Here is a 13,848-nt window from a genome sequence, read left to right on the forward strand (position 1 = left end):
AGCAGAACTAAAATGGGATTTAAAACTAATTTTGAACCAGCAGAAAGCCTTGGTGGTTCACTGTGAACTGGTAACAGTTCATACTGATAAGTATGTTAGCACTTCATGCTAGATTGATGATGATGTGTTGCTTTAACGATGGTGTTCTGGGAACAGAAACCAGAAGTACTGTCTGACCACAGCAAGATATTTGCAACCCAGAGGTCTAAGAAGTTGGATGGCCACAAAGAGAAACAGTTTGCAGAGGGACAACTGCACTTGAGAGAGTATTGGGTATTGGAGTGAGTTTCCTGCGTGGGTCTAGGTGTAGCACTGGTTCCAAACAAAATGGGTTGGAGAAATGCTCAGCTGTCTTAGCAGTTGCTGAGTCTTTTGAGCGCTGTTGTCAGTTGGCTTTTCTTGTGGATACTTACCCTGTTTTGACTTCTAGGCTCTTCAATTAATGCACCTGTGTTTCTCTTTGAATAACCAAAGGTTAGTTAAGCATATTGTACCTCTCCTAAAACCTTGTCTATCAAAAAATGTCTCAAAAAAATAGGCAACATAAAAATATTTCAGGAAGGCAGATGGACTGAATCAGTAACAATTAGCCGAGCTTTTTATTTTATTGTGTCCTAAGATGTCAAAAGGAAAGACGTGGTTGTTATTGGAAGGCAAAAACTTTTGAAGCTTTCATCATACTATAATGTTTAGTCAAGCACTTGCTACCTCAGCAGAAAAACAAAGAACATGCAAAATTGAAGAGATCATTCAGTAAACAAGCTTCTTTCTCTTCCTCCTTGCAGAATCTTTATACCATGCTCCTCAGTTTCCAAAGTGTTATTTGCACAAAAGATTGAACAATTCCCTTCTGGTGTTAATCTAACTGGTCAGGTGTTGTTGGTGTTAACTGTTGTCAGTTCAGTTGGTGATGAGATAAACTGCCTTCGTTTCAGAAGTTTGATTTATTTTATTTTATTTCTATCCTTAGGTCTAGGTTGGTGAAACAGTACCAAATACGTAGTTGAGAAGATATGGGGTGTTTTGTTTTGTTTGTTTATTAGTGATAGTGTAGTGATGTTCTATGATGATGTGGTCAGCCATAACCTATTAATGAAAACCTCCACTTTTTCTTTTGTACATGTAGACACCAGAGCACCACTAAAATGAGAGGGGAAGCCTCCGGTAGAAAATCTTTTTATCTTTAATGCTCTTTTGCTCTAACGCACAAAGGTAGTTTTTGTTTGTACAGTTGATGAGATCCAGCAAAAGAGTACCAGCTATTACCGACCTTTACAGAAATGTCAAGAAAGAGAAATAAATACTTGTAATGATCATATACCAGTGCTGACAAAGCATTCTGGCATAGGTTGTAGGACTACAGGGTTTTTTTTCTACCTTAATTTGACAACGTGCTGAAATTATCAGGTTGTTTTTGTATATTCTTTCCTTCTTGATGTAGCAGGCAGCTCGGCTTCTTAAGTTCAAGCAAAGTTGTGCTTGAATTCTTATCCTGGTGGTTGTAACTTATTTCCTGAGGCCATGCCAGAGCAAATGATGTTACTTGTTTGTTTTTGTGACATTTGCACTAGCGTTTCTTTGTTGCTACATAAAGGATCCTTGCAAACAGTTGAACTGTATATGGGTGGCTCTTCTTGGCTTGTGTTAATTTGTTACACAGCTCATGATTTGTTTGATGGTCATAGGCACCACAGCTGTGCATAACTTCATGTTTGTGCAGCAGTAAGTCATTAAAATAGATGTGGTATGCTGATTTCCTAAAGGTTTTATGAGGCAGTAAGCTATGCCAGATTGAGGTCATATCACCTACGTTCTGCCAAGAAAGATGAATTCCAGGACTTTTTGCTGCAGTGTTTGAAATGCTGACTGGAGCCCCTCCATGCACCAAGTCAGTCTGTAGTTCTGAATATGTAATTTGCAGTGTAGCATTCTGGTATCCTGACACTGGCTCGTAGAAGGAAGTGGTTGTCAGATCAGAAGCGTTCAACTGAAACTATACAGGTACCATAAGCAACAATCTATGTCCGTGTTTACTATTTAAAGAAGGATGAAACACTTTCTTTGAAAAGGACACGAGGAGTAGTTATTCAGCTTCTGTGTCTGTTACCTTGATATCAAGTGGACAACTTTCCTATGTCTTCCCCCAGACAGAGAAGACAGAGCAGGAAATGTAACCAGCTAATTGGTGGGCCAGGTGTATTTTGAGCATTCTATCTTCTGAATATTTTTTGCTTACATGATTACTGTCTCCCAAGAAGTGATTTCACAAAAATCTGTGAAATTACTGTTAACGTTTATATTACCAAGTAGTAAGTCTTCAGGAAAGGTGACGGTGAAGTGTAAAGGTGGCAGTGAAGTTCAAACCTTGTTTATCTTGGTTTGCAGTTTATAGAGAATCATATCTGTGATTTTATACAGTTTTTAGGAACGATGAATACTGTTTGGAGCTCTTTTGAGTAGCCTTAGGCCATACCAAACTTTCATTACTGTAATTTTGCAATTATGAAGGCTCATACTCTGCATTGGCTCTGGTTAGTCTTTGTTAAGTAATTAGTCTCTTTGCCCAATTAAATCCATGCAAGATCTCCTTCCTCTACGCTTTTCTTCTTGCTTTACCATTCAGTGCTTGCTGAACTGTGAATTGCAGCTTCTTTTTCTCCCCCCTACAGGCTCTCTGTTTAATTCTCCATGAGTTTGGTAACTGTAATACCTGCTCTTAGATAAGATGGCTAAAACAATAACAATGGCTGGAGTATTTTTGCGCAACTGCTTTACGGGCTGTAGTTTTATATGCGAAAGATGATAACTTCTTTACTGAAAGCTACTTAAAAGTCTGTATTTCAGACCCTCAGTTTAATGTATCTGAGCTGTAAGTTTCTTGTTTGTCACTCGGCTCATCTGATGATAGCTGTCATAAAACGCAACCTTTTTTGTCCTTCCCCTTTTTGTCTCTGGTTTTGCTATTTTTGTCCTCTGTACTGTTCTGTAGGGTTGTTAGCTCTCATGCAGCAGTGGTCGCGTCTTCCAGTCATGAAGGCCTGTGTGTTGGCACCGAGTCACTTGCACACAGGTTTTGTTCCAGCCAGTGAGCTGAAACATACTGAAGCACAGAAAAATATTGTGTGCTTTTTCTTACCTTGTTCCAATCAGTAACAAGATCTTACAGAAGACTGATCTTTAGTTTTTCCTTATGCTGTCATTTGTTTATTTTTTTAAAGGGCTTCAGAAATACAGGGAAACTCATACAGCTCATTGTTTGAGTTTCATTCCTGGTCTAGTGACAGAAACTATCTGTAATTTACCAATGCTTTCTGCATATGCATAAGTACATATGTATGTATGTACGTAACTACACATGCTTAGTTAAGCACAGCTGTTTGTCTATCTTGTTAAGCATCAGCTGGTTGCAGAGTGCTTTCAAGCCTAAGGACTGTTCAACTTTGGGGTGCTCATTTCCTGCGCTTGCACCAAGGGAGTGATGAAAGTGGAAGTTGTGGTGTCAGTGTCTTGACTGGGTAACTTTACCATGAACACGATGAATGGTCACCACAGCAAACCTAAATTGTGTTTTTGAGAGTTTTGAGTCACTTGTGGTTTAAGTATATTTTAAAACAGAGCATAAGCAGCTGACAGATAGATAGGACAGATAGATAGGCATTTCCTGTAAAAATAAAACATTAACAATTTGGTGGCTTCTTGAGATTGACAGCTACCTGAACTAAGTGATAAACATCTGCCTCTGACAGAAAGTACTGCCTGCTGTCATGTATTCACGTCTTATTGTTTGGTAGTAAGACAAAAACAGAGTAGAACTTGAAAAGGTTGCAGTTTATTTTGGGCTGGATCCTTAGTTTGGGTTGTGATGAATATAGGTGTTGGGGTGTAGGGAGTTGGAACTACATGATCCTTGAGGTCCCTTCCAACCCGGGTCATTCTATGATAGGTGTTTGAGAGGTGAAAAAGGAAGAATCTACCCTACAAAAGGTTGTGCTTTTTAGGGTGACTTAAAATACAGTAACATTTTTAAAGTGCTCCATAGTTCTGAGAGGGCAAATTTGAAGCTCAACTAGAAGTAAGCAGCTGAGAATGTGTTGTTATTGACTGACTGGGAGAGGATATCTTTATGCTAAGCAATAAATACCTGGCAAACAAGAGACAGAAGAAAGTGCAAATTAATTATGTGTGAGCCTAAAAGCTTTGTTTTTCTTTTGTAATTCCTGTTCTTTTCTGGGGCCATACTCTATCTTTTGTGAGCCCCACTGCTCCCTCCCTCTTACTTCTATTATTTTCAATTTCAAATAATGATATATATATATATATATATTTCTTTAAGTCTTGTGGAATCCTGGTGTATTGAATGCGTTAGGGAGATTTGTTACAGTCACCACGCAGTTGAAAATGTCAGTTGCATAACAATACAAAATATTTCCGCTCCTGCTGTGGGATAGAAATCTGATGCATGAACTCCTCTGTTCACCCAGATGTGTTATGAAGTGCTTGTGTTGAGCCAGAAAATAGGAAGATTTTTGACTATGTGCCTGCTTCTAATTACAAGAAGGCATTGTGCCACGGAGGAGGCTGTCTTTTGGGTCACTGACCTAAACGTGTTTGTTTGCTTCTAATTTGTTTTGGGTGTGACTTGAGGACCTTGGCACTTGGTTAAATTAAATGTGTTTGTATCCTGTGCCAGCTCGGAGGACTTCTTTTTCTGGCTACCTGCTTTAATGCTTTATCAGGCTCACTACTGATGCAGTAAGCACAGGCTGTGGATGGAGTTAAAAGAATTTATTAACTGCTAATTGAGCAAATGTGTTTGTATATGAGGAGTGATGGTTTGGCAGTGGTTTGACTAGAATTAAACAACTCCTGATGGTTCTGATGAAGACAAGCCCTGTGATGAGACCTACTGATCTCACCAGCACAAAGGAACTGAGCAAAATCCCTGTTTCCCTACATTTGTTATTGTTTGTTGTATTGGCTTTTTTGTTTGTTTGTTTGTTTTTTCTCCTTCCAGGACCAAAAATACCCCCAGACAAACACAAAAAAGAAAAAACACCCTACCAGGGTATCATTTTCATTTTTACTAGTCAAAAGCAAGCAAGTGGAAAGAGCACAAACCTCTGTGAACAACTTATTTTTAGTTCATTTGCTCAGAATTGAGTAATCCCTGAGATGAGGCATCGTGAGTCACTTTGTTCATTGTGGACTGTGAAACGTCGGAATGTACAAGTTCCTGTACATGAGAATTATGAACTATGTCATTGCTTTGACATGGGTGTGTTCTGCGGATGTGACTTCATTTACTATGAAATATCCAGGATAGTGATCAAAACGGCGCTTTTTTTCTTTTTAAAGAAAGATTTATCTTTTAAAAGTCCTGCTAGTCATATTTTGAGTAGGAACTGTGAGAGTTATATTCATAATCAAATCTTAGTGCATTGGGTCCTTATCTCCAGCACAGCATATGAAGAGTTCCATGGACTCTGTGCCTCTACCATAGTATTTAACTTGTGCTGGAGCATAAATTGTAATGATCCTGTAAAACTGTCGTGTTTTCTAGTCTCTTCCTGCTTATTTTGTTATATTTTTCCATCACATTTATTTAAGGCACACTGATAAAAATCTCTCTTCTGAATACAAACAAGGCACAATTTAATTTTAGTGTTGAAAATGTAAAAATAACTGAGGTTGGGTGTGGTCTCCCATCATTTCATCCTTCCCTGTGTTCAAGGGAGAACCAGCTTTGAAGACAGATTTGGCGGCATGGGCCTTGTCCAGTCAAGTGGTGAATATCTCCAAAGATGGAGATTCAGTAACTTCTATGGGCAACCTGTGGTGTGATTTACTCTCCTCTTTCCTAAGATCTACTACTAGAAATTTGCTGTGCTGCTCCCATGTCCTTTGTTCCTTGTCCTTTTGGTGTGAACCTCGGAGAAGAGCCTGGCTCTTCCAAATATGTAAATGGCCATTAAATGACTGTGTATAGAAATTGGACTTCCCCTTTGTCTGGTCTTCTCGTGTCTGAAGAGGCCTAGGTCTTTCTGCCTCTTCTACAATGTCGTGTTCTTCATTCCTCTGTCCGTGTGCATGCCCCTTTAAGGTTTTTTTCTTTTTTATTGACATCTATTTAAAACTGTAATCAAGTGACTGTTTGTTATAGCATACTTGGCAAATAGATAGACCAGATGCTGTAACAAGCCTCTCTTCATTCTTTGATTTCCATCATTTATTTCAGAGAAAGTGTGAGAACCCTCTTTCAAAGGATATGTACTAAAAGAGGCCTATTGTATAAGTCCACACAGAATTCAAAGAATGCAAAATAGCAACTACTCTGTGGGAATTCATCCTCTGTTATTAGTGCAGGCAAAAATGAGTCAATTAAAGCATCTTCTCTTGAGCTACTTGTTCTTTCAAATCCATTAATTGCTGAGCTAACTACAGGAAGACTAAAATCTAGAAACAGTTTGGGGAGGGTATCACAATGAACCGGCCTCATCAATCACTCGATTTTTTTGCAAGAAGTTTTTGTTCCAGCTTTTGAGAAGGGCTCCTGTTCTAGCAAAAATGCTACTAGTGGCTTGCCTCAGTTGAAGTGTTGTGCCTGTTTTTCTCTCCTTAAGGGTGAAGTGGAGGGTGACAAGCACCTGGAAGTCCATGCTGCTTCAGATGAAGAGCGAGCCCTGAAGTAGAACACCAGATCACTTGATGTCAAACAGGTAGAGGATAAAAATCAGTAATAGTATATGACTGCAGCAGCAAAGTAACATGGACACATGCAGATTTGACTTTTAGGTAGTTATCTTCTTTATATTGATGTAAAGGAGAAGAGAGGTAATAATTTCAATTGTTTGTTTTTTTCTCCCCATCCCATTTCTGCCTCTAGTACCAAAAAACTGCTTGCCTGTGCAGGTATGAAGGGGAGAGGATCCTATTCTCTGCTCTTATGTTTTCTCTAAAGTTTTGGCAGTTTCAAGGTGCAGCCTCATCTTACAGCCTGTAACAACCCATGGTGTGCCTGACCTTTCATGGTGGGACACCTCACTAATGAGTCTTGCTTCGTCAGTTGGGAACCACAGTGGAGGAAATGGAGGCATTGTTCCCCAGTGCTCTGAGCCAGAAACTAGAGTTGATGAGACTCCAGTTGTGTTTTAGGCTGCTTTCGAAACTGTAGGAAGTCCTGTGATTGTTAATTTTCTAGAAAGAAAGAATACAAAACAAAAGACAGAAACATAACTCTTAACTTCTAAAGGTAGTTCTAGTTCATAGAACAGAAATAGCTGGGTGTGCAAGGCCTATTATTGCTAATGGTTATGTAATTAGACATCATTTAGGACAAAATATCTGATTACCTTCTCACACAGAAGATAATAAGAATGTCTTTTATTTATTTATTTACTTAAGGAAAGCAAAGAGGAAGTAAAGCTACTCTGAAATTGTGCTGCTTTTTAGTTAGGACAGCATTACTAAGTGATAAAGTGGTACTTTGTGCTTATGGCAAGATTTCTTTAAGAAGAAGAATTAAAATGAATAAAAAGAAAAAAAGGGAGGAAAAGCTGTCAGGAAGATTTATACTAAAGTTATCCAAAACCATTGTCCTCAGGATTTCAATCTTAAGTATACTCATACTGTATAAGTAAAGTGAGTTTTGAGGCATGCTTTTTTTAACAGCTGCTGCCTCCGATGTTCTGTTGTGAGAGTTAAGATCACTCGTCTGCTTTAAGTATCTGGGTGCTGCTGGTTTTGAAATCTGCTTGCTTTACCACATGTTGTTTCTGGAGGAGATACATAAATACAACTACTAGAGTTTTGACCTGGAGCAACCAAATGGTGGAAGTTCAATTCCGTCTCAGTTTTTAGCTGTTGCGTGGGGGTGGCAATTTGTTACTTCTGCTTGAAATCAAATCTGGTTATTTAACTCCATACTCAAGTCCAGCTGTTTTGTTGGATTTGGGTGATCCCAAACGTTGGAGAACACTGCTGTGATCTTTGAAAAGATGTGTTTGTTTATTCTGAATGAGATCAGTCCTGAAAGTATCGCTGTATTTTAAACTGTTGGCAATACTCCTAGTTGAATCTGGTTATACAGCAAACACGGTCTCATTTTCCTTATAAGGATTTGTCACAGTTTGGGTCTTTGAATTTTGACTAATCAGCCAGGGACAAAATTGCTTTGGCTTGGAAGGAGTAACACATTTCTCTGTTCCAAAAAAACCAGCAGCATTGCACTTCCTTTAGTGCATGTTTGTAGTTGGCAATTATATGCGAACTGCGGCCCAAACCACGTCCATCCCATTGTGAGAGAGACAGGCTTTAATTTTATCCAGTTATAGTGCTGGTGAACTTCATGGAGGTGACAAAAGTTTGTGGTTTTCCATGGCGTCTGTCATTTTTAACCTGCTCAGGTTCTATTTGTTCCAATTCCATTACCCTAGATTTATACCAGAGTAAATCAGATTAGAGAAAGTATACCTGATGGGGATGAAAATAGAGTTCCATTTGAGAACACTCATTTATTACGAAAGATGACAATTAATGCTTTGTTGCTATGAAATGTTCTTTCTCTTCTGTGTTTCCATACAGCACAGCTATAGGAACCAAGGAACTTGATGATCCTTGGGGTCCCTTCCAGCCTAAGCCATTCTATGATTAGTGCTGTCATGTCAGAAATGTGAATGCTTAAATCCCTACGCAAGATGTTAGTAGTGAGTGTTCATCAAATAGATTTTAATCAACTTTCAGTGTCAGAGAAAAAAGTATAAAAGGCCGATGTTGTAATTCTGTTTTTTCTCTCTTCTTCACCCCCATCCCAATATTATCTGTCCCCCCTCTTTTTTTTTTTTTTTATTTTTATTTTTTTAACTTCAGGCGAATAAAAATAGAGATAGAAGCAACGATTCCCTAGGAAAAAGAGGATAACCATCGGAATCCATTTTGATTTTGAGTATGACTAATCTGCCTTCTGCCTCAGGAAAGACTGCCAGTGTGCTGCTCGGGCTTCTGGAATGGTGTTTGTGAAAGGACACTACTACATATTTCGGGTCAATCTTGAGACCTTGTCCTCTGCTCTGCAGTGGGAGTTAAGTCTGCCATGCTTGTCCCGTTGCAGGATCAGCATTGCAAGTGGCAAGTCTCAAAATTCTTCAGTCTTGTTGTTATTTATGTATAAAATAAAATTCCTATTACATAAAATGGTTCTGATTTCTTTTCCTTTCCTGTGTTCTTTAAGATCATGTGTCTGACCTTGGTGTAATCTAGGAAAGGTTCTTAAGATGCTGTTGATAATGCCAGTACATCTAACAGTGAGGAAAAGCTTGCAGTAGCACAGTGTTTTGGTTGACACTAGCTAATGGAATTATGCATTGCAACTATTACAGCGAATCTTGTGTTTTGTCTGAGTCTCCCTCTCCTTTCTATAGGAATCTTCTGCCTCACCAGTGCCAGTGGGAGGTATATAATGAAGCATCTGTGAATTCCTGTCTAGTAGACGGCTGGGAATGGAGCTGTTAATGTTTGTCCTTGTTTTTGCTTGACTGCACGGTTCAGTGGGAATGAGAATACTATGGGGGTGAGAACCGGCTATAGAATAACTTGTCTGTTTTCTCATTCTGGGCTAGGGAGGGGAGAAAAAACAAAGCAAAGGGAAACACAAGAAGATTTCAAACGTTTCGAAATCTTTTCACTATAAAACCATTTCTCACAATAAAACCATCGTTTGGTGCCATTTTCAGGAATCAAATCTCTCCCTTGATGGTGCTTCAGGAGATTCTGATACAAAGTCAGTTTTGATGCTTGTCATCCAGGCAGCTCGTAGCATTTAAAGTTCTGTGGGTGAATCTTAAAATGTTCCTAAATTAATCATCAGTGAATACGAAGGAAGGATGGAACTAAACGAGTGCCTGTAAGATGAGTTCTGAAAGAAAAAGGCAAGAAACGACAAGGTAAACTGGATTTAAACTGTTTCTAAACGTCTTTGTTGTTACTTGCTGCGGTGTTCCGGCTGGCTGTGTTTCCAGACTTCCACAAAGGAAAAACAAATGAACCTTGGCAATGCTAATGCCAGTCTGTGTGGGCATTATAAAACAGGCACATTCTTTGATACAGGCATAAGGCACGTAGTTGCCTCAAGCAGAAAATAGTATCCCGCAACATGTTCAGCACATGTTTTTATGAGTGTTTTAGGCTGGTAAATAATCGTACGTGTTGTGTTTAAAGAATCCCAGGTTAACTAAGCGTAGTGACTTAAATGCTTTTCGTTTGGGTGCATCCTTATTTTGCCTGCTTACGCTGCTGCTTAGAAATGCCCCAAAACAATAGACTGCAAATGCTTTTATCTAGCAGGAAAAAGGCTGCCTTCAGCCACCTGCATACTCAGATGAGGGGATGGTTCCAAAATGGGAACAAGACGTCCCGAACTGGAATCCTTGTCTTACCTCTGCTAGCAACAGTTTTTTACAAATACAGAAAAATAATGTTGTGTGCTTTTGAGAGTGCAGGAGGTTGTAGGCATTCAGCTCATTCGGCACGCTCCCGATGAGGAACAGGAGAGCAGTTGGCTGCTGTTTGTATGTGTGTATATGTATACAGATGCTGTGGCCTCTTTTCTGCATGTGTTATCTTTTGCCTGGCTTTGCTTATGAGTATTATAAGATAAAAGCAGTATATTCCCCACCCAAGTTTCACATCAGCTATTTGATCAACCTTCCACCCTAAGCCTTTCGACTTGGTAACTGGGATCTGTGTAAATGAGGAAACTGTCCTCATCTCAGCACCCTCAGTCGCAACGTCAGCATATTTGTTAAGGATGGGTTGCAGTGCTGCCTCTTAAAAACACGTTCTTTAAGCTCTGCAGCTTGTGAAGATGTTCTGGTTATCCAATTCAGCCCTTGGTGTATTGTATTTTGACACAAGTGTTTACTGAAAGAAAAAGGAAAAGAAGTTGGGTCAGTGCTCTGACTGCAGGAGGCCCCCAGTACGAGTTTATCAGCAGAGGTGGTAACCGAAGTGTTCTGGAACCTTCCTTGTTGTAGCTGTCACTACTGAAGAGAGTTACAATTCTTCAGTGTGAGAAAACAAGATAGGGGACAGCAGGAGTGGTATTTTGGAGCTGGACGAGTGGCTTGCTGCCCTTCTATAAACTCCAAGGTCATTGTAAAGCCAGTTTTAACATAATAATTTGCTATTAATGGAGAGCGTTTCAGTTCTTCAGGCTTGCCAGAGGAGCCCACGTACTTTCCCTCTGGGCTTTTCTGAATCTTTCTGAATGTTGCATCTCAGAACAGGATCAACTTTTGCACCTGGATGGCCTGGCAGCCGCCTGGGTCAGCAGCCCTGGGCAGTGTTTTTGACAGGTACAAAAGCTGCTTGTTTACAAGGAAAACCTTTGATAGCAATGTGGTAACTACAAAGCAGAAGAGGAGATGTCTCTTAGCAGGAAAAGAAAAAGTGTTGTGTAACAAACATCCTGTCCTTCTGCATCTGGGCCATCAGCTGATTCTGGTGTTTCTTGGCTGTGTCGTCTTCTTGATATGTCAGGAGCTGACTGCTTTCTCAAGGCCTCTCTGAAAGCAGTGTAGGTGTATTGATGCGATTGCATTGTTCTCTCCCATTCCATGTCAGTGAAGTTCATTGTTGGTCATCTTGCTAAAGCCCAGTGCGTGATCTGGACTTTCATGTTGTTATCTTTATGTTATGGATTCTGCCAGAATGCTGCTCTCACTACCATGTTTTCACCTGGTGTTGCTGGTAGATGTTGCGTTGGGCTTGAAAGCTGGGGAAATCAAAGGTGGGCTCAGGATGTCTCACAGGTGGTTATTAGTCCTCTTCCTCTAAAAATGTTCTGTTCTCCAGTGCCTGCTCCAGGCCAAGCTGTCAGGTCTTTTGATTTCTACCTACCTTTTGTCTGCCAACACCCGGAGCCAGGTGGGTGTGTGAACCTTATCCAGCTACAGCAGGTGAGCTGGGTGTGATGCTCCATGGTGAGACCCAGACACTGAGGGGTGATCTTGGTAGACAGTGAGGTGTCCTGGGGGCTGACAGAGCTTTGCTGGGTGTTTTGGTTTTTTTGGTTCTGTAAAGAGAGAGGCTGCCCCTGGGTGACTTGTTAGTACGTTCCCAGGAGCAGCCATGCAGCAGTCTGAGCTGCACACGAACAGGATCCCAACATTCAGGTCTCTGCCCACCGTAAAGACAGAGAAGGTTGGGAAACTTACGTGTTTATACTGTGAATATTGGAACTGCATAAGCCTCGGGATGTTAACATGATGGAGATTAAAGCTAAAGGATGTGCTTTACTTGTAGTCTGAATGCTGAGGTTAGTAACATAGCCACAGAAGGTAGCAAGGTGGGTTGTTAGTTGTGGTGTGCTGTGTGGCAGAGGGCAGTTGCTCCAGAAGACTCTTGCTGTAGTCCTTTAGCTACTTGGCTTCTTCAGTCCTTCTGCCCAGGGAAGGCAGGTTGCAGGTTAGCAGTGGGGAGCTGGTCCAGGTGTTGGACCAGGACTTGCTCAACATGCCTTTTAACATAGAAATGAGTGACCATGTGGCTGAATTAACTTAGAAGCAAGAATGAGAATCTCCTTTTTTCAATGTTGCTGCATGATGGCTACACAACCACACCACTTCCCATACTGGAGTTCTTTGAAACCCTATGGTCTCTGTCCCATCGTATTAATAAACCCAATTTCTATGTAGTCAGTGTGATGCGCTCAGCTCCAGGGCACAACACCCACACTGCTGGAGGAGTCACCCGCTGCATGGAGCTGACCTCAATCCCCAGATGGACCCAGATGGAGCCTGCCAGAGGGGAAAACAGGCCTAAAACAGAAATGCACAGAGGTACTGCCTTGTGATGGCTTCCTGGGGGTGCAGGAGAGCACTTTTGTGTTCCTGGAGGTAGGGAGAAGGGTTAAGCATTAAGCTGGGCAGGACTTAGTGGCTGCATGCGTGCACCAAGCAAAACTTGTAAGCAGAAAGCCATGGAGGCTGCCCAGGGAGATGGAATCACTGTCCATGTTGGTGTTCAAGAGCTGTGGAGACGTAGCACTGAGAGGAACGGTTAGTGGGCATGGTGGGGTTGGACTGATGGCAGACTAGGTGATCTTAGTGGTCTTTTCCGACCTTAATGATTCTACGGCTTTGTGTTTCTGGATCCTTTCGTTTTTGTTAGTATCTGTGTACAGAAATGCACGGAGCTGTGCAGTCATCCATAGTGAAAGGGATTCTCCCCCTCCCCCACCCCCTGCCCTAGATTAAGTCCACAAACGTCTCTGTAAATACAGCCGGCCTCAGACTCACTTCCTGAGGGAGCCATTTCCTGACTTGTAGGGCGCTCAAGCAAGTGCTCATTCATACCATGAATCATAAAGGTAACCTCAGTTCAAAGCGCTGTGCTATGCTTTGGCTTCCTACAAAAAAACGGGTTTTGTTGTTGAACGCAGCCTGCTGACATCAGCTGTGCGCCTACCATTGAAACTGTTCCCATAGGGTTTTTTGATCTATCTTAAAAGAATAGTTTCCAACTTTGCCTGGGCAAAAGGTGGTTGCTGAAGGCAGGGAGGCTGTCTGGGAGCAGTATGTCTGCTGTCATGCATCAGGCATGATACATGTTTAGAGTGGCATTAGCCCGTGTGGGACCTGTCTCTATGTTCTGAGGTGTGCTAGAGGGCCCGTGCCCCCTATCTGGCTGCCTTCCCAATGCTGCTCTGGCCTTCGGCCCTTCCTGGAGTAACTGGGAGAGCTGTCACACCCTGGCCTCCCCTGCTTTCCAGGCTCCATTGCTACGGGTCCTTCAGGCTCCTCACGTGCGGTTATTGCTGCAGCTTTTATCACTGATCGCATGACTACGTTTCCA

At 41.3% G+C, this 13,848-nt stretch overlaps 1 protein-coding gene across 4 annotated transcripts in view; it reads left to right on the plus strand.

The window, feature by feature from the left end:
* Positions 1-9,732, plus strand: part of APOO (apolipoprotein O) — a 30,027-nt gene extending 20,295 nt beyond the window's left edge. Inside the window, exons 8-9 of one of the 4 annotated variants that reach the window (XM_072339648.1) lie at positions 6,621-6,716; positions 8,866-9,732. In XM_072339648.1, coding sequence (XP_072195749.1) covers positions 6,621-6,689 — 69 coding nt within the window. In that variant the 3' untranslated portion in view covers positions 6,690-6,716; positions 8,866-9,732. Of the gene's footprint in view, positions 1-6,620; positions 6,718-8,865 lie in introns of those variants that run through there. The other 3 variants (XM_072339659.1, XM_072339677.1, XM_072339669.1) reach the window with 3 other exon arrangements.
* Positions 9,733-13,848: the final 4,116 nt, after the last annotated feature.

The sequence above is a fragment of the Excalfactoria chinensis genome, chromosome 1 (assembly GCF_039878825.1).
Source record: "Excalfactoria chinensis isolate bCotChi1 chromosome 1, bCotChi1.hap2, whole genome shotgun sequence".
NCBI classification, from domain to species: Eukaryota; Metazoa; Chordata; class Aves; order Galliformes; family Phasianidae; genus Excalfactoria; species Excalfactoria chinensis.